We start from the raw sequence: 23,073 nt of genomic DNA on the forward strand, positions 1-23,073 counted from the left end.
CCTATTGCTATTCTTTATTTCAGGTTATGGAAGTGACTGGGGAAGTAGGACCCACATTGTGGTGGGAATACACTGTCTATCGGTGTTAAGCTCCAATTTTCTAGCTCAACTTAAGAAAATTGGATATTTAGAGAGTGAAATGTGGGTGGTTAAAACCACAACATCTTCACTGTTTGCTGACAGATGGGGGAAGGTGACTGCTGTCCCAAGTTAAAATAAGAATATGAAAAAGAAACATAAAAAGATGAAAAATAATAAATAAACAAATAGAAAATGAAAATAAGGTACTACCATTATATACATACGTACTTGTAAGAAAACAATAACATTTAATGCATATTTGAAGTTGTGTTTACCTTTTCTTCAAGATCAGCCCTTGTAATCAGAATTTCTTGACTGTACGCTGTTTTCCTGTCTCGTTTCATGGTTCTTCCTTCTTTATCTGCAAGTTTCCACACACAGAGAAGACTGTCTTCTCCTGAGGTGACCACATACTGGTCATTATAAGTCACTTTCATCTTGAAGACAAAACGAATATCATTTAGGTCTGGTCTAGTGCATTAAATGTTGATAGGATTTAACTCCCTAAGAATGAAATTCTATGTCTGCCTCATACATTTCTACTACAATTAAGTTAGGATTAGACCAAACACATAAACACTTAGGACCTAGTAGGGAGTGAGACAAATATCTTCAGTAAACACACTTTAGGAGCACTACACAGCAGACTAATGAACAAAGACAAAATTCATATAGCAAGTTTTGGCTCTTTAAAAGTTGAGGTAAAATATACTCTGCTCAGAGATTGGAAAACCAAACACTCAGAAAATCTGATCATAAGAATCTGGAAATGTCTCAGTTCTATATGACAGTCGTAGAGTATACACAAAGCAAAGTATGACACAACAGAACTATCCAATGAAACTATTACTTGACTGGACCTGCTATAAAAGTAACACTTTAGGTTAACTTCACTCATGATTTCAATTGTAGTTGGAATGGTAAAGATCAGAGCTAAGGAACATTTTGGATGTGAAACATATACTATAGCAGAGCAAGTTCTTTCCCCACTATATAAAGCTGTACTTTTCTTAAATTTTCAAATTAACATAAGTATGTGTAACAATGAATATAAAATATAATCCAAATATGTTTAATTCTGTAAAATAATTCCATATGGTTTAAAATGTTAACTATTAAATGAAGATTTGTAATTATTATACTAGATGTTAGATAGGTACAGTGATATAATACTTGAAAAAAACAGTTCCTTTTTTCACTGATAAGTTATATATATGTATATATCTTATTTCTGATGTAAAGTAACTGTAATTTATAATCTTCCAATCTTTAAAATATATTTCCAACAGCTATATATACCTCAGCTCATATGTATAGCTATTTGTAGTCAGTGCTGCTCTCTATACGCCCAAATCTTTTGCATGCCACAAGCCTTGAACTTCAACACATGCCAAAATCAATGTGGTTCACTACTTCTCTACCAAACTATAACTCCTAGATTAAGCAGAAAGGAAGCACAAGTTTTAAGAAGAGAAAAGGGTGGAAAGTGTTAGAAGAGGTAAAAACCTATCAGAAATGGGAAATTAATAACTTCTGGTAATGTACCTTATCTCCACAATCACATGTACAGCAATAATTCCACACCTCAAAAAGTATCCTTCAAAAGTGAACAGCCATCAAGTGTGATTGCTTTTAAGAAAGAAACATATTTGGAAAGCTGCACCACTTCTGTAACAGATATACACAGCACCCAGAAACAGGAGTTGCATACACAGGCAGAAAATGGGAGGAATACAATAAAAAAAGGAGACAATAATAAGGTAAAGGAGAATCTGGACCACAATACACCTAACTCTAGATAGAGGTAAATTTGGACCACAATATATTTAACTCTAGGTAAAAGTAAATTTGGACCACAATATATCTAACTCCAGGTAAAGGTAAATTTGGACCACAATATATCTAACTCCAGGTAAAGGTGAATTTGGACCACACTATAACTAACTCTAGGTAGAGGTAAATTTGGAGCACAATATATCTAACTCCAGGTAGAGGTGAATTTGGACAACAATATACCTAACTCTAGGTAGAGGTAAATTTGGACCACAATATATCTAACTCCAGGTAGAGGTAAATTTGGACAACAATATATCTAACTCTAGGTAAAAGTAAATTTGGACCACAATATATCTAACTCCAGGTAAAGGTAAATTTGGACCACAATATATCTAACTCCAGGTAAAGGTAAATTTGGACCACAATATATCTAACTCCAGGTAAAGGTGAATTTGGACCACACTATACCTAACTCTAGGTAGAGGTAAATTTGGACCACAATATATCTAACTCCAGGTAAAGGTGAATTTGGACAACAATATACCTAACTCTAGGTAGAGGTAAATTTGGACCACAATATACCTAACTGTAGGTAGAGGTAAATTTGGACCACAATATACCTAACTCTAGGTAGAGGTAAATTTGGACCACAATATACCTAACTCTAGGTAGAGGTAAATTTGGACCACAATATACCTAACTCTAGGTAGAGGTAAATTTGGACCACAATATACTGAACTCTAGGTAGAGGTAAATTTGGACTACAATATATCTAACTCAGGTAGAGGTAAATTTGGACAACACTATACCTAACTCTTGGTAGAGGTAAATTTGGACCACAATATATCTAACTCCAGGTAAAGGTAAATTTGGACCACAATATATCTAACTCCAGGTAAAGGTGAATTTGGACCACACTATAACTAACTCTAGGTAGAGGTAAATTTGGAGCACAATATATCTAACTCCAGGTAGAGGTGAATTTGGACAACAATATACCTAACTCTAGGTAGAGGTAAATTTGGACCACAATATATCTAACTCCAGGTAGAGGTAAATTTGGACAACAATATATCTAACTCTAGGTAAAAGTAAATTTGGACCACAATATATCTAACTCCAGGTAAAGGTAAATTTGGACCACAATATATCTAACTCCAGGTAAAGGTAAATTTGGACCACAATATATCTAACTCCAGGTAAAGGTGAATTTGGACCACACTATACCTAACTCTAGGTAGAGGTAAATTTGGACCACAATATATCTAACTCCAGGTAAAGGTGAATTTGGACAACAATATACCTAACTCTAGGTAGAGGTAAATTTGGACCACAATATACCTAACTGTAGGTAGAGGTAAATTTGGACCACAATATACCTAACTCTAGGTAGAGGTAAATTTGGACCACAATATACCTAACTCTAGGTAGAGGTAAATTTGGACCACAATATACCTAACTCTAGGTAGAGGTAAATTTGGACCACAATATACTGAACTCTAGGTAGAGGTAAATTTGGACTACAATATATCTAACTCCAGGTAGAGGTAAATTTGGACAACACTATACCTAACTCTTGGTAGAGGTAAATTTGGACCACAATATATCTAACTCCAGGTAAAGGTGAATTTGGACAACAATATACCTAACTCTAGGTAGAGGTAAATTTGGACCACAATATATCTAACTCCAGGTAGAGGTAAATTTGGACAACACTATACCTAACTCTTGGTAGAGGTAAATTTGAACCACAATATATCTAACTCCAGGTAAAGGTGAATTTGGACAACAATATACCTAACTCTAGGTAGAGGTAAATTTGGACCACAATATACCTAACTCTAGGTAGAGGTAAATTTGGACCACAATATATCTAACTCCAGGTAGAGGTAAATTTGGACAACACTATACCTAACTCTAGGTAGAGGTAAATTTGGACCACAATATACCTAACTCTAGGTAGAAGTAAATTTGGACAACACTATACCTAACTCTAGGTAGAGGTAAATTTGGACAACAATATATCTAACTCTAGGTAAAAGTAAATTTGGACCACAATATATCTAACTCCAGGTAAAGGTAAATTTGGACCACAATATATCTAACTCCAGGTAAAGGTAAATTTGGACCACAATATATCTAACTCCAGGTAAAGGTGAATTTGGACCACACTATACCTAACTCTAGGTAGAGGTAAATTTGGACCACAATATATCTAACTCCAGGTAAAGGTGAATTTGGACAACAATATACCTAACTCTAGGTAGAGGTAAATTTGGACCACAATATACCTAACTGTAGGTAGAGGTAAATTTGGACCACAATATACCTAACTCTAGGTAGAGGTAAATTTGGACCACAATATACCTAACTCTAGGTAGAGGTAAATTTGGACCACAATATACCTAACTCTAGGTAGAGGTAAATTTGGACCACAATATACTGAACTCTAGGTAGAGGTAAATTTGGACTACAATATATCTAACTCCAGGTAGAGGTAAATTTGGACAACACTATACCTAACTCTTGGTAGAGGTAAATTTGGACCACAATATATCTAACTCCAGGTAAAGGTAAATTTGGACCACAATATATCTAACTCCAGGTAAAGGTGAATTTGGACCACACTATAACTAACTCTAGGTAGAGGTAAATTTGGAGCACAATATATCTAACTCCAGGTAGAGGTGAATTTGGACAACAATATACCTAACTCTAGGTAGAGGTAAATTTGGACCACAATATATCTAACTCCAGGTAGAGGTAAATTTGGACAACAATATATCTAACTCTAGGTAAAAGTAAATTTGGACCACAATATATCTAACTCCAGGTAAAGGTAAATTTGGACCACAATATATCTAACTCCAGGTAAAGGTAAATTTGGACCACAATATATCTAACTCCAGGTAAAGGTGAATTTGGACCACACTATACCTAACTCTAGGTAGAGGTAAATTTGGACCACAATATATCTAACTCCAGGTAAAGGTGAATTTGGACAACAATATACCTAACTCTAGGTAGAGGTAAATTTGGACCACAATATACCTAACTGTAGGTAGAGGTAAATTTGGACCACAATATACCTAACTCTAGGTAGAGGTAAATTTGGACCACAATATACCTAACTCTAGGTAGAGGTAAATTTGGACCACAATATACCTAACTCTAGGTAGAGGTAAATTTGGACCACAATATACTGAACTCTAGGTAGAGGTAAATTTGGACTACAATATATCTAACTCCAGGTAGAGGTAAATTTGGACAACACTATACCTAACTCTTGGTAGAGGTAAATTTGGACCACAATATATCTAACTCCAGGTAAAGGTGAATTTGGACAACAATATACCTAACTCTAGGTAGAGGTAAATTTGGACCACAATATATCTAACTCCAGGTAGAGGTAAATTTGGACAACACTATACCTAACTCTTGGTAGAGGTAAATTTGAACCACAATATATCTAACTCCAGGTAAAGGTGAATTTGGACAACAATATACCTAACTCTAGGTAGAGGTAAATTTGGACCACAATATACCTAACTCTAGGTAGAGGTAAATTTGGACCACAATATATCTAACTCCAGGTAGAGGTAAATTTGGACAACACTATACCTAACTCTAGGTAGAGGTAAATTTGGACCACAATATACCTAACTCTAGGTAGAAGTAAATTTGGACAACACTATACCTAACTCTAGGTAGAGGTAAATTTGGACAACACTATACCTAACTCTAGGTAGAGGTAAATTTGGACCACAATATATCTAACTCCAGGTAAAGGTAAATTTGGACCACAATATATCTAACTCCAGGTAAAGGTGAATTTGGACAACAATATACCTAACTCTAGGTAGAGGTAAATTTGAACCACAATATATCTAACTCTAGGTAGAGGTAAATTTGGACCACAATACACCTAACTCTAGGTAGAGGTAAATTTGGACCACAATATATCTAACTCCAGGTAAAGGTGAATTTGGACAACAATACACCTAACTCTAGGTAAAGGTAAATTTGGACCACAATATATCTAACTCCAGGTAAAGGTGAATTTGGACAACAATATACCTAACTCTAGGTAGAGGTAAATTTGGACCACAATATATCTAACTCCAGGTAAAGGTGAATTTGGACAACAATATACCTAACTCTAGGTAGAGGTAAATTTGGACCACAATATATCTAACTCCAGGTAAAGGTGAATTTGGACAACAATATACCTAACTCTAGGTAGAGGTAAATTTGGACCACAATATACCTAACTCTAGGTAAAAGTAAATTTGAACCACAATATACCTAACTCTAGGTACAGGTAAATTTGGACCACAATATACCTAACTCTAGGTAAAGGTAAATTTGGACCACAATATACCTAACTCTAGGTAAAGGTAAATTTGGACCACAATATACCTAACTCTAGGTAAAGGTAAATTTGGACCACAATATACCTAACTCTAGGTAAAGGTAAATTTGGACCACAATATACCTAACTCTAGGTAGAGGTAAATTTGGACCACAATATACCTAACTCTAGGTAGACGTAAATTTGGACCACAATATACCTAACTCTAGGTAGAGGTAAATTTGGACCACAATATACCTAACTCTAGGTAAAGGTAAATTTGGACCACAATATACCTAACTCTAGGTAAAGGTAAATTTGGACCACAATATACCTAATTCTAGGTAGAGGTGAATTTGGACCACAATATACCTAATTCTAGGTAGAGGTGAATTTGGACAACAATACTTAACTCGCAATCAAGATGAAGAAGAACCATCAAAAGAATATTGGAAAAATAAAAATGTTGAGTTGGTAGGGCCCAATGGACCATATGTGGCCATTCAACTCCACTCCAACTGACATTGGGAATAACAGTTGCAATCCATTCAAACCCATCTGGTGATTCAATTCCACTCCAAAATCTAAGTGGTACTGGGAATAACACTTCTGATCTGTGGTTGACACAGGGTCCACACCATCTTCTTACCACTTTCTCCAGCTTTCTGATCTTAACTTGGGAACTAATTTCTTACCACTTACTCTAGCTATCTGATCTTAACTTGGGAACTAATTTCTTACCACTTACTCTAGCCATCTGATCTTAACTTGGGAACTAATTTCTTACCACTTACTCTAGCTATCTGATCTTAACTTGGGAACTAATTTCTTACCACTTAGTCCAGCTGTCTGATCTTAACTTGGAAACTAATTTCTTACCATTTACTCCAGCTATCTGGTCTTAACTTGGGAACTAATTTCTTGCCACTTACTCTAGCTATCTGATCTTAACTTGGGAACTAATTTCTTACCACTTACTCCAGCTGTCTGATCTTAACCAAAGAACTAATTTCTTGCCACTTACTCTAGCTATCTGATCTTAACCAAGGAACTAATTTCTTACCACTTACTCTAGCTATCTGATCTTAACTTGGGAACTAATTTCTTGCCACTTACTCTAGCTATCTGATCTTAACTTGGGAACTAATTTCTTACCACTTACTCTGGCTATCTGATCTTAACTTGGGAACTTATTTCTTACCACTTATTTCAGCTAACTGATCTTAACCAAGGAACTAATTTCTTGCCACTTACTCCAGCTATCTTATCTTAAGTTGGGAACTAATTTCTTACCACTTATTTCAGCTATCTGATCTTAACCAAGGAACTAATTTCTTACTACTTACTCTAGCTATCTGATCTTAAGTTGGGAACTAATTTCTTACCACTTATTTCAGCTATCTGATCTTAACCAAGAAACTAATTTCTTGCCACTTACTCCAGCTATCTGATCTTAACCAAGGAACTAATTTCTTACCACTTACTCTAGCTATGTGCTCTTAACTTGGGAACTAATTTCTTACCACTTATTTCAGCTATCTGATCTTAACCAAGGAACTAATTTCTTACCACTTATTTCAGCTATCTGATCTTAACCAAGGAACTAATTTCTTACCACTTACTCAAGCTATCTGATCTTAACCAAGGAACTAATTTCTTACCACTTACTCCAGCTATCTGATCTTAAACCAACTTACTCGAATTATCTGATGCCTGTGAGCAGTGTAATCCTGCCAGTCAGCTGGTACTGTTAGTGGAAAGTAAAATGCACGAAGTAAGCCATTGTTTGTTCCACCAAATAACATACGACCTGAATGACTCAAAGCAACAGTTGTCAAGACAACATTTCCCATTTCTGCTTCTCGTATAATCTAGAAAATTACATGAGAAACAAAAGTTGGACTTTTTGAAGACATTTAGTAATTTTGAAAATAATTTTACTTTAAATATGTATATAGAATTAATAACATTGGGAAGTTGCTACACATTCGAAATAAGTTAAGTTAGTGTATGTTAATTATTGTAAGAAACTACTAGATGAATAAACTTAGGGTTATTCAATTCTCTTACTTCCCAGACAGATGTTTCCCATCTTCAAGACTAAAACTGTAAAATAGAAGAACTAAATTTCGAAACTACTTAAGTTCATAACTGTTTAATCTCATATCTAATCATTTAATGGCGCTCTGAAACTTCAAGACAGTAATTACCACATTATGATGAGCTACACCAAGTCAGAAACCATATAACAAACCTGAGAATCTGAAATCTCTTTGATTGTTCTATCAGTACCAACAGCAAACGTTGTTTTACCATCTGAGCTGGTGCTCACACCCGTGTAACTGCAAGTTTTCAGAACACTTTCACCAGATCTAGTGCCTGATAAAACATCCCACTCGTACACAGCTCCATCCATTCCGCAAGAAACTAGTTGATGATCATTGGTACTCCATACTAAAGTTCTTATCTATGTGATAAAAACCTGTTAATTGGTATTATCCTACCACCCAATAATTTACCTTGATCATAACAGATGATTCATAAGATTTACTTGCTGCAGTGAATTGTGAGAGTGAATACTATTTTTAGTTAAAAAGCATGCTTTATGAAACATTATTTTCTAAATCCAAATTTAAAAGAAAGTGACTAAAAGGCTTACCAATCCATTGTGACCTTTGAAATTTGCAAAGTTTTCATAAGTGATGCTTGAAAACAACTGAATCACATTCCCATGAACAGCAGCAAATATGTGACCTCCATTACTAAAGGAACACTGAGGATAAAAACTATACATAGAAACACATAAACCAATAGCAGTCAAGAAACCCTTAAAACTACCAACTTCTTTATATACTGTTCACTGGTTGTGAGTGATAATATATTCTGTAATATAGGGTAATTATAAAGATTTGTCAGTTACGGCACTCATGTAGAGAGCTGAGAAAAAAAAAACCTTTTTTTTTCCTGCACAAATATATAGAAAAGAAGAACAGTAATACAATACTAAATGGAATTTTGTTTACACACCTTGTGTGATTCGTATGCTATTAGAGAAAGCTTTATAAACAACATAATACTGAGCTCACAAGCAGTTTCATGAACCACTTAGATCACTATACACCTATTGTAAATACTATACTAAATCCATAGAGTGTGTAATTAAACTTTGGGTGGGTTCTCAGAGTGTCAAATATCCATTAAAAAAGAAAGTTAAAATTTGACAGTTTTTAATACTTTTTCAATATCACAATTCACTAGTTTTACTCAGTGATGTGGACACATGAGGTATATTCAAAAACGTGTGAGCATCCTGACTGTCAAACTGTGAGGAAACCTTTGTGTGACACCATGGGATAAATCTGCTTGTTGCATCAAACAGATATAAATCCAATTATAGCATCCAAATGGTTAAAGTAAATACTAAATATATAAACTGTGAAACAAACTGTGATGGATTACAGGTTAAAACTTATATTCTCCTACAATTGTTCCTTAATTATTGTTTTTTTATCTGTATATAAAACCAAAAATATAACTGAAATAATAAAATATCCATGAAACTATCATAACTGAGTTATACATACTACTTACAAACATGCAAGTATTGTTTCCAGCATAACTGAGTTATAAATACTACCTACAAATACATGAGTATTGTTTCTATCATAACTGAGTTATAAATATTACCTACAAATACATGAGTATTGTTTCTCTCATAACTGAGTTATAAATATTACCTACAAATACATGAGTATTGTTTTTATCATAACTGAGTAATAATTACTACCTACAAATACATGAGTATTGTTTCTCTCATAACTGAGTTATAATTACTACCTACAAATACATGAGTATTGTTTCTATACTTTATATTCTGCAAGAATCATTTAACAATATTGTACAATAAATATTAGAAGAATTATTTAAAACATATTAAAGGATTTAATTGTCATCTGTACATCCATTCTATAACTTGTATATAAAAAAAAACCTTACCTTCTTACAACTCCATACTGGAACATTCATTCTACAACTTATATAAGAATACCTTACCTTTTTACAACTCCTTACTGGGTTGGTTGGTTGGTTGATTTAGTGTTTTATGGCACAAAGCAGCTAGGCTATCTGTGCCAAACGTCCAGTAAAAAGGTAAAAATAAAGTAAATGTAGTAAAATTCATAAAAGGAAATGAAGGTAAAACAAAACAGCATTGAAAAACATAAATAGCATGAAACCAATGTTGACATCTAGTCTACAATGTTAAAAGAGAAACCATAGTAAGGAAAGTTGCAAAAGACTTTCTGTAGCATAATGGTAATTATCATAACCAGCCAGGAAGACTAACAGGTAAGTACAATAACCACCATCAGTCACCTAAAGTTGGTCTTTCCAGTATTAGTTCTAGGTTATGTGTCATTATGGCCATTTTCAAAAAGTAAAGTAATAAAAATTTTAGAAGACATGCAGCAAAATTGTAATAAGAGCTTGCCAAACGTCCAGTAAAAATGCAAAAATAAAGTAAATGTAGTAAAATTCATAAAAGGAAATGAAGGTAAAACAAAACAGCATTTAGAAACATAAATAGCATAAAACCAATGTTGACATCCAGTTGACAATGTTAAGAGAGAAATTACAGTAAGAGAAGTTGTAAAGGACTTTCTGTAGCATAATGGTAACTATCACAATCCATCAGGAAGACTAATAGGAAAGTACAATAACCACCGTCAGTCACCTGAAGTTGGCCTTTCCAGTCCTGGTTCTGGGCTATGTGTCATTATGGCCATTTTCAAAAAGTAAAGTAATAAAAATTTTAAAAGACATGCAGCAAAATTGTAATAATAACTCGCTAGGATGACTAAAGGGTAGTTCAAACAGCAGCGTTAGTCACCTAAAGATGGCCTTTCCAGTTCTGGTGTCAAGTTATTTAATGTTACGGCCATTTCCTGCTTTTCAAATTGAACTAGAGATTGTTCTTAAAAGGGAACCACATTAAAAAAGGTTTAATGTATAAATTTAAAACATTTAAATGACATTAAAAAGATTAATGGCCTTTAAAAACTAAAACTTTATCAAGATGGACAGTGTCACCATCACCAATGACACTATCTAATGTTATGGACAAACCTTGGCACAGAACATGTTTAAAATGGTGTGGTCATTGAGAGTCGTAACAATGGCAAGAAAGTAAAAGGTGGCTTATAGTGATCTAAGTGTTACACAAACTACACACTGGTGCATCAGTTCTAGATAAAGGAAAACGATGAGTTAAAAACTGTGACCAATGCATAGTCTAATTAGAACAATTTCCTCCTTCCGATCCTTACGGAAGCAAGATGGCCAAAGTGCAATATGTGGTTTTATTTGGAAAAGCTTGTTTTCGCGCTGCTCACTCCAAGTCAACTGACAGCTGGCATGGAGCCAAGCCTTGAATACTGGACCATAGTCCATGTATGGAATAGGCACAGTAATGATTGTGCCAGAGCAGATAGATTTAGCTGACGTGTCTGCAAACTCGTTCCTGCGAATACCAACATGGCCTGGTATCCAGTAAAACTGGATAGAAGTAGATATCAATGAGGAATGGGCCAGTTGGTTTTGAATATCAGCAAGAACAGGGTGTGAACCAACGTGAAGCGATTCCAGAACCAGTAGCAAACTAAGTGAGTCAGTATAAATAGTGCAGTTGGAGTACTGCTTAGCTTCAATATGATCCAGGGCAAGAGAAATAGCGTACAGTTCAGCAGTGAACACAGAAGCTGTAGAGGGGATTCTGCATGCAACCACCAAACTGCAACAAACCATGGCAGAGCCCACAGAGTCATCTGATTTGGAACCATACGTATAAATTGGAATGGAAAGATTGTTTAAAAGATGTCCAGTAAAAAGAAGACAGTACTTCCAATCGGGAGTATTTGTTTTTCTCAGATTACGTATAGAAAGGTCACATTTGGGGACTGTAACAAGCCATTGTGGGCTGAGCTGACCAGTGGATTTTGCAATGTTATCCAAGGACAGACCAAATTCATCCAATTGCACCTGTATGTGAAGGCCAAAAGGAGCAATGGCAGATCATCTGTTCTCAAAAAGTATGGCCCACCGAGGAAGGAAAACACAACTCCAGGTGATGTGCTTTGGGAAGGAACGAAGTTTTGAAGCATATAGTAAAGACACTTGCAAATGGTGAAGGTGCAAAGAAGATTCATGTGATTCTACACATTCTGAACTGGAGAGGTGTGGAAAGCCCCAGTGCAGAGTCAAAGTCCTTGATGATGAATGGGGTCCAGCACGTTTAAGGCCAATGGTCTGGCAGAGCCATAGACCAGTGATCTATAGTCAAGTTTCGATCGAATAAGAGCATGATATATCTTTAACATAGAACATCGATCCGCTCCCCAACTGGTGGTGGAGATGATACGGAGGATGTTCAGTGCTCTGTGCATTTGACCTGTAGCTGCTTAATGTGTGGTATAAAGGTCAGCTTATGGTCAAAGATAAGCTCCATGAACTTGGTCTCAAGGACCAAAATTTCACCGATACGTAGTTTAGGAGCAGGGTGAATACCCTGTTGGAGGCAAAAGTGCATGCAAACAGTCCTAGAGAGAGAAAAATTAAAGCCGTCTGCCGTGGTCCACTTCAGTACATGATTGAGGGCAGTTTGTAGTTGCAGCTCAATGTATCTCATGTTCAACGACTGACATGAGATGTGAAAGTCGTCGACATAGAGCCATTTGCAGCAGTGAGAGGGAGTTTTTCAGTGATGGCATTTATCTTTATACTGAAAAGTGTGACACTGAAAACACAGCTCTGAGGGACTCCAAGTTCCTGTAGAAAAGTATGGGAAAGTGTTGAATGAACATAAACTTGGAATTTCCTATCAATTAAAATATTTTCAATAAAAATGGGTAAATAGCCACATAACCCATATACAGGGTGTTCAGAAAGTCACTGTGCACTTATATATTTATTAAAAGACATGTTTTAATATAGAATACAGGAGGTAAATATGAATGACAATTATAAACAATGTTGAAAGTGACCCCCGTTGGCATCAATACAGGCCTGGATCCTTCTTATTTTGTTTCTAAACACCACTATGAGTTGCTAGCTTGAAATAGATTGAATAAAATATGATTACAAAACTGCACAGTGACTTTCCGAACACCCTGTATATGGAGGTCTCACAAAATGCCATACCTCCATGTTGTGTCATAAGCCTTCGCAATGTCAAAGAATATTGATACAAGATGTTGTTGTTTCAGAAAGGCTTCACTGATTGACGTTTCAAGTCGAATTAGGTGGTCCATGATGGAGTGCTGTTGTCAGAACCCACACTGGGTGGGCGAGAGGAGGTTGTTTGATTCGAGAAACCAAACAAGCAGAGCATTAACAATCCTCATTAAGGTCTTACAGAGACAGCTTGTCAAAGCAATTGGACGGTCGTTTGAAAGAATCTTGGGATCTTTCCCAGGCTTAGAGAAAGGTAAGATAATAGCCTGGCACCATGTATTAGAAAAAACATTATCCTGCCAGATCTGGTTAAAAACAATTAGAAGGACATCAAGACAAGCAGGAGATAGATGGTGCAGCATGTAATAGTGTACATCATCTGGTCCAATAGATGTACTGCCAGACCGATGAAGGGCCAGTTTCAGTTCCACCAGTGTAAAGCGATGATTATAGTCATGGAGACAATCAGTTTGAAAGGAAAGAGGTGATTGCTCTGCCCAAGTTTTGATGGCCAAGAAGGTGGAGGAACAAGCAGAAGTTCTTGATACCTGACAAAAGCTTTCACCTAGAGTATCGGCAATGCTCCGGACATCAGCTACTTCTTAGAGTAAGATCGAGAGGGGAACAGAATTGTAGTCCCCACTGACCTTTCGAAACCTGTCCCATATGACCTTGGAACTGGTGGTAGAAGATATGTCAGTTGTGAACTTAATCCAAGATTCCTTCTGACTTTGATATCTTACCCACCTAGCATGTGCATGGGCCCGCTGGAAAGCGATGCGGTTTAAAAGTGTGGGATATTTATGGAAAGTATCCCAGGCCCGTTTTTGAGCCTTCCATGCCATGTGGCAACCATGATCCCACCACGGATGAGAATATAGTGGAAAATATGTCGAGGTTTTAGGAATACATTGAGTAACTGCTTGTATAATACAGTCAGTTACTGTTGCCATAAAGTCGTCTATTGATGGCTGACAGACGATGGCAGGATAAATTTCTGTGAGAGCAGTGAAAGTGGACCAGTCTGCCTGATCCAGCTTCCAATGGGGCACGCAGATAGGGTGGCATCGGCAATGGCCAGTCTCTCTCAAAAGTAGAGGAAAATCATCACTGCCTCGTGGATCATTGTCAACCCTCCATGAAAATTGGGAGAATAATAAAGGGAGATCAATAGCAGGTAAAGGACTGACTAGGTGCGTGAAAATAAGTGGAAGAACCAGTATTGAAAAGAGAAAGGTTGTGAGCAGAGAGCATACACTCTACAAAACGACCCCTCCTATCAATAACAGCACTTCCCCAGAGGGGATGATGTCCACTAAAGTCCCTAGGATTAGAAATGGAGACAGCAACTGTTCAACAAGAGCATCAAGGTTTGATCGATCATGTCTCTCCAGGCTACAGGTAGAGAGAACAAACAGTGATGGTATGACCCAAGGAAACACAGATGGCTGTAGCCTCCAAGGATCTGTTGAGTGACAAAGACAGGGTGGGCACATGCTGATCAACCAATAGTGCCACCCCTCCATGTACTCGTCCATCACACAGCCTGTCATTTCTATACAGAGAAAACTGCCGAAAGGTGACTGTACTGGCAGGTTTCAGTAATGTTTCCTGTAAGGAAAAACATACAGGATGGTAGGAAGCAATCAGTGTTTTGATGTCATCCAGATTAGAATGTAAACCTCAACAGTTCCATTGTATCAAGGTGGCCATTTTTAATGATGCATAGGCGAATTGGCTGGAGAACCCTTGTGTTTACGACCAGGTCTTTTGTCCTTACTGTCCTTATTTGGGAAAGGTCTATCGACCTTCATGCCCTGGGCCAATTGGGCAGGTCTTTGTTGTTGGAAGGGGACTCCAGTGACTGAGGACATGAACGAACGATTGTTTTGCATCTTGGGGTGGGAGAAAAAGATGTATCTGAAGAATTGTAGGCGAATTGGCTGGAGAACTCTTCTGTTTACGACCACGTCTTTTGTCCTTACTGTCCTTATTCGGGGTAGGTCTGTCGACCTCCATGGATCATGCCCTGGGCCAATTGGGCAAGTCTTTGTTGTTGGAAAAGGATTCCAGTGACTGAGGACGCGAACGAACAATTGTTTTGCATCTTGGGGTGGGAGAAAAAGCTATACCTGAAGAAATGCCTGTACCTGGAACCAAAGGATGTGGATCTTGGGGTTTGTTGGAATGAATGGGAGGAACAGAGATGGGTGTAAAAGTTGATTCATCAACTTTTTTAACCATAGAGGTAAAAAGGCTTTTCATTTGTTTGGAGAACGATTCTCTTGGAGGCACAGATGGATCTGTCTGCATTTTCACTGTAGTTGTGGAACGAAGTGCAGCAGCATATGTCCGAGATGAAGTGGTGGACAGTAATTTCCGACCCTCAGGATAAGTAATGTTACGAGTCCTTTTCAAACGCTGCACCTCTTTTATCTCCAACTATTTAGGGCAAGAACTAAAGTAGGAAGGGTGAGAACCATTGCAGTTGACACAATGTGGGTCCGTTTCACACTCATAGGCATCGTAGTCCTTGGCACCACAACAAGCACATGTCAGGGAACCACGACATGACATCTTTGAGTGGCCGAACCTCTGACACTGAAAAGATTCGAGAAGGTTTGGATTGTACAGCCATACCCTGCAATTTAGATAACCTGCCTTGATGGTGTAGCAGGTGCACATGGTGATGTAAATGTCAAAACGAGGATATCTGTCGGCAGTGTAACTCCATCTTTGCGAGTGGAGATGCGCCTCACTGCAGAAACTCCTTGAGTGGAGAAACCAGCGAGAATCTCTGACTCAGGGGCATTCTTCAAATCCCTCTCAACAATAACTTCTTGTGATGAATTCAAGGTAGCATGAGGCATAACCTCAATAGGTATATCCCCAATTGCCTTTAAATTCAAGATGAGTTCACTGTGTTGGGATGTGGATGTTTCAACCAATATGTCTCCAGATCGAAGCATTTTTACTGACTTTGGAGAGCCAGTCCCTCCAGTCTCTTCTGAATAAAAAAGGGGGACATTTGACCTAAAGGTTTCTGTGAAAGAGAATGTGGGATAAGAAAATGGTGTTACAGATGTTGAAGATTGCTGATCAGAGTCTACAAGACGTGGTCGTTTACCTATTGACTGTTTTTTCACTATTTTATTTAAGTTTTTATTTGGAGGACCCATAAGAAAGAGGAACTTTCGGTGCCTACTGATCCCACCCACCATGGAGCCCTATGAGGGGACACACTACAATGTTAAGCAAAAACACTGCAGCAACACCAGGGTTACATGAGCACTATACCCAAACATCAGCATCAAACAATTACCACAACGCTCGTTGAGAACCACCAACACTGGTACTTGGTTGATCCTAGCCCAAGTGGACCAGCCGAATGACCCAAGGGAGGCCACCCAAAGGCCGCCTGTCTACAGGAATTCAAGGCCAAAGTGGTGTGTTAGGGTTGGACCCCTCAACCACCAGGATCCTCTCCTCTCCTTCATGGGTCGCCACGCACGGCAAACACGTGGGTGGATGTTTAGATCCCAGAGAAGGTAACCAGAAAGAATAGAACCTTCCCTGGTAGGTCCCCTCACCACATACAGGAATCCACACTGAGGGGCTCCTTACTGGGACATCCATTCTTCAATCTGGATAAAAGAACCTTACCTTCTTACAACTCATTACTGGAAGATCCATTCCACAATTTGTATAAAAGAACCTTACCTTCTTACAACCAGTGGCGACGCCAGGATATTTTCGTTGGGTAGGTCTGAGGTAAACTGTGGAGGGGGTTCCAAAATGCCATCAATATGAAGTATAGATGGTAAATTATAATAATGTAAATACCAAGGTACATTTCAGAAAGGTGTGCCAAACTGTGATTGTGGTATTGTTCTTATTATCATAAGTGTGACAAGCACCTGTTAAAATAATGTAACTACTACACTACATTAAATTAGGCACTTCTAAATAGCCCAATGACAATTTCAAAATTCATTCTAGAATTGTTTAGAAATATTATTTGATCAGTTAACATGTAAGGTTATTATCTAATCATAAGTATAACATTAATTGGATTGTAAGTCACAATTTTAAGTGTATGCCACAATCATCAGTACAATTTTGGATGGCTGATACACAATGCAATATGATCACATAGAGGACACAAAACTGGCTAAACGCTTTATAGTTTTGACCTATACACAATACACTTGTACATGCATGCTGTGTTTTACTTTTCAATAAAATATAAATGAAATTAATGGGTAAATACCTGTAAAACCTTTAGTTTATCAAGTAAAATCCCTGATAATCTGTTGTAACTTGAAATCAACGTGGTTTTCTAATCTTCGTCAACGCTCAAGATAGAATGGCATTACACAGTGAGCGGCAATACAACACGAGTTTCAGTACATTCAGTACGTTGTTATGGGACGCATGACACATACTTCTGTCTTAATGAAGAGGTTGAGTTCTACAGATCTATGTCTCTTTGATGTTAATTGTTAAGCAACAACGATAATTGTGTTTTCCATATTTTATTAAAAGGCCCCCGTTGGCACTGCCACTGCTTACAATTCTTTACTGGGACATCCATTCTACAACTTGGATAAAAGAACCTTACCTTCTTTAGAACAACTCCTTACTGGGACATCCATTCTACAACTTGTATAAAAAAACCTAACCTTCTTTAGAACAATGGATGTACTGGGACATCCATTCTACAACTTGTATAAAAAACCCTTACCTTCTTTAGAAGAACTCCTTACTGGGACACCCATTCTACAACTTGTATAAAAACCCTTACCTCCTTAGAACAACTCCTTACTGGGACATCCATTCTACAACTTGTATAAAAACCCTTACCTTCTTTAGAACAACTCCTTACTGGGACATCCATTCTACAACTTGTATAAAAACCCTTACCTCCTTTAGAACAACTCCTTACTGGGACATCCATTCTACAACTTGTATAAAAACCCTTACCTCCTTAGAACAACTCCTTACTGGGACATCCATTCTACAACTTGTATAAAAACCCTTACCTCCTTAGAACAACTCCTTACTGGGACATCCATTCTACAACTTGTATAAAAACCCTTACCTCCTTAGAACAACTCCTTACTGGGACATCCATTCTACAACTTGTATAAAAAACCCTTACCTCCTTAGAACAACTCCTTACTGGGACATCCATTCTACAACTTGTATAAAACCCTTACCTCCTTAGAACAACTCCTTACTGGGACATCCATTCTACAACTTGTATAAAAAAACCTTACCTCCTTAGAACAACTCCTTACTGGGACATCCATTCTACAACTTGTATAAAAAACCCTTACCTCCTTAGAACAACTCCTTACTGGGACATCCATTCTACAACTTGGATAAAAACCCTTACCTCCTTAGAACTCCTTATTGGGAACTCTTTCTCAACCCTTAAGTCATCAATTAAAACTGTAAGTACACGCAGTTTGTCCTTGAAGCCTGCTACTAGAAAAAGTCCAGATGGATGAAGAGCCACACAGTACACTTTTTCCTGGAATGTTTTATGAATATCAAGAGATCTGCCAAAATAGATAAAAGCTAACTAATTTATTAATTATTCACAATACTAATCTAACTTCATAATAAAATGTCTTGTAACTAAAACAAATACTTTAATGTTACATTAATATTATATTCTAGCTTTTAAAGATTGCTCCCACATTTTTCCTCCAGTGGACTAACATTTTGGTTTCTATGCTGATGTCTTTCTAAGGTCAAACAGTATACAAACCAAGATATTGTTCTATTCTAGAAACAAGCAATGCAATGGTGAAGCTATAGCTTCAGCTGAAAATATCCTTGACACTTTACCAACATAAATAACTTCTAGCAGCAAAATTCCATATAATAACAATAACCATGACAAAAAATGTACAGAAGAGCAACAATTACAATAATATTTTACAGTATATGGATTTACTTAAACTCCTAGATAAGCAACAATTACAATAATATTTTACAGTATATGGATTTACTTAAACTCCTAGAAGAGCAACAGTTACAATAATATTTTACAGTATATGGATTTACTTAAACTCCTAGAAGAGCAACAATTACAATAATATTTTACAGTATATGGATTTACTTAAACTCCAACAGCATTTTAAAATCAACTGAAATATTTTAACAACAAATACATATTTTAGTTAAGAACCATCAGAAAACAATAATTAAATATCAAACACCTTATTATTTATAGGATTCACAAAGTATACATTACATTTTAAAGTAATAATAAGGTAAATTTTTCTTGAAACAATAATTGAATTGATACTTCATCCAAGCTCCCAATAATAATCAAATCAATATATCATAATGCACTATTTTGCTTAGTTCACAAATACATTAAACAGATTTTTGGAAGTAATAATTTACCACCTCTGTTATGGATTTAATATTATTTGAATATTACAATATCAACTCAAAATTAATCTGCTTGTAGTGGAACTGAACCAGTTCTAAGCCAGATAGAAGACCCAATATAGTTTGTACAACTCTTGTAAACAAAGCATTATATTTAATAATTGTTATTATAAATTGTATTGTTGTTTGTAAATTAAAATACATTTGTTTATATAAATGTACATAAATCTTGTAGTCAAAAATCATAAATTTCACACATATCAACATTCAATTAACTTATAAATTAAAATTTCCTGCAATCTAAATTCATAATATATAATGTACATATCAAAATAAATTGGAGATTTGTCTCAGATAAATTATAACATGTACACCATCTCAGATACACTCTACAAGAGAAACACAATATATTAAAACAATCAACAACAGGAGTCATAAATCAGTGAAACAATGCAACATCTTAACTTCAACAACAGCTAAATGTGTCATCTTTATAACCTTAAACCTCAAACAATAAAGTTAATTTTCTATAACATTAAACCACAAACTAGTAAAATCATTCTTCTAAAACATAGAACCACAAAATAGTAAAATCACTCTTCTAAAACATAAAACTACAGCTAATAACATCACTCTTGTACAACATTTAACCAAAACTAATAAAGTCTCTATTCCATACCATTCACCTACAGCTAATAACACTGTTGTAAAACATTAAACCACAACTAATAATATCACTCTTGTATAACATTAAACTAGATCTAATAACATCACTCTTCTATCACATTAAACTAGAGCAAAGAACAATCTTCTATAATATTAAACCACAAATAATAACACCACTCTTGTATAACATTAAACTACAACTAATAACATCACTCTTTTACAACATTAAACTACAACTAATAACATCACTCTTTTACAACATTAAACTACAACTAATAACATCACTCTTTTACAACATTAAACTACAACTAATAACATCACTCTTTTACAACATTAAACTACAACTAATAACATCACTCTTTTACAACATTAAACTACAACTAATAACATCACTCTTTTACAACATTAAACTACAACTAATAACATCACTCTTTTATAAAATTAAACCACAACTAATAACATCACTCTTTTATAACATTAAACTACAACTAATAACATCACTCTTTTATAACATTAACCTACAACTAATAACATCACTCTTCAATAACATTAAACCACAGCTAATAACACCACTCTTGTATAACATTAAACTACAACTAATAACATCACTCTTTTACAACATTAAACTACAACTAATAACATCACTCTTTTATAAAATTAAACCACAACTAATAACATCACTCTTTTATAACATTAAACTACAACTAATAACATCACTCTTTTATAACATTAACCTACAACTAATAACACCACTCTTGTATAACATTAAACTACAACTAATAACATCACTCTTTTACAACATTAAACTACAACTAATAACATCACTCTTTTACAACATTAAACTACAACTAATAACATCACTCTTTTACAACATTAAACTACAACTAATAACATCACTCTTTTACAACATTAAACTACAACTAATAACATCACTCTTTTATAACATTAAACTACAACTAATAACATCACTCTTTTACAACATTAAACTACAACTAATAACATCACTCTTTTATAACATTAAACCACAACTAATAACATCACTCTTTTATAACATTAAACTATAGCTAATAACATCACTCTTGTATAACATTAAACTAGAACTAATAACATCACTCTTCTATAACATTAAACCACAACTAATAACATCACTCTTGTATAACATTAAACTAGAGCTAATAACATCACTCTTCTATAACATTAAACCACAGATAATAAAGTCACTCTTCTATAACATTAAGGTAGAGCTAATAACAATCTTTTATGATATTAAAGCACAACTAATAACATCATACTTGCATAACATTAAACCACAAGTAATAAATTCACTCTCATACAACATTAAACCACAACTAATAAATTCACTCTTATACAACATTAAACTATAGCTAATAACATCACTTGTGTATAACATTAAACCACAGCTAATAACATCACTTGTGTATAACATTAAACCACAGCTAATAACATCACTCTTGTATAACATTAAACAAGAGCTAATAAAGGCACTCTTCTGTAACATTAAACCACAGCTAATAACATCACTGTTCTATAACCTTAAACTACAACTAATAAGGTAATATTTTAAATTTCAACACCAGTTAATCACATAATCCTTCTAACCTGCATCAACAATATACACTGAATAACATTAATAATGGAAATAGAAAATTTATGAATCCTCACTAACATTCCCTTTTTCATACACTATCATTCTAAAAAGTCAGATTGGAATTGACCCACCAAGCTGAAATTAGTTAGATAAGAGACTATGATACAGACTTTTGTACCTTACATGTATAGATTAGTGAAGACTGATTTTATAATGATCTAAATCCATAAACTCTGAGATAGAGATTCTTGAACCTACAGAAATTTTCATTCAGAAAATCTAGACCATATATTCAAATTACCTTCTATGTAAAATTTAATTATATTATTGAAATCTCAGTCAGAGTTGAGTATTTGAGCAAAAATAAGCAGCCAGAAGACTGGTCAAAGAATGTCGAATGTGGTTAAACATACTATTTATTATGTTTTTATCTTAATTACATATATATTTAACTTTACTTATATTGATGTAAATTACATGAATATAGAAATAGAACACGTTGGTGTGCTCCATACATGCAATAACAAAATCATCTTTATGTTGTGTATAACAAATTTATTATATTACAAGTCAATACACTGAAGTATTAATTTTTTTTAATAATATGCCTGCTGTAACTTAACTACATCAATGCTTTCCTACTGTAGTCTGAACATATCAAAGGCAACAAGGATCATCTTCACACTTAACTGAACGTTTCATTATGTAAAACAGATATCTCAAAAGTACAAACTCAAACTGTAATACTTGGAACCACAGCAGATTCTGAGGCAGTAAAAATCTCATAATTAAATGTGTGGTATTCCTATAAATACACAAAACCATCACTGTTCATCATACATGACAATCATGACACAAATTACCTTGAATTGTAACACATTTCATGAGCTGAAATATTTTATTCTCATGACTTTACTAAACTGGTGAGGTTGAGGAATGTGTGAAACATGTGTTA

General features: G+C 35.4%; 1 protein-coding gene across 1 annotated transcript in view; it reads right to left on the bottom strand.

The window, feature by feature from the left end:
* Nucleotides 1-329: 329 nt before the first annotated feature.
* Nucleotides 330-23,073, bottom strand: part of LOC143233763 (cilia- and flagella-associated protein 57-like) — a 36,833-nt gene continuing 14,089 nt past the window's right edge. Inside the window, exons 7-11 of the mRNA XM_076470393.1 lie at nt 18,834-18,999; nt 8,868-8,981; nt 8,463-8,675; nt 7,906-8,079; nt 330-518 (exon numbers count right to left, since the gene is read on the bottom strand). Coding sequence (XP_076326508.1) covers nt 330-518; nt 7,906-8,079; nt 8,463-8,675; nt 8,868-8,981; nt 18,834-18,999 — 856 coding nt within the window. The remainder of the gene's footprint in view (nt 519-7,905; nt 8,080-8,462; nt 8,676-8,867; nt 8,982-18,833; nt 19,000-23,073) is intronic.

This window comes from Tachypleus tridentatus, chromosome 1 (genome assembly GCF_004210375.1).
Source record: "Tachypleus tridentatus isolate NWPU-2018 chromosome 1, ASM421037v1, whole genome shotgun sequence".
Classification (NCBI taxonomy): domain Eukaryota; kingdom Metazoa; phylum Arthropoda; class Merostomata; order Xiphosura; family Limulidae; genus Tachypleus; species Tachypleus tridentatus.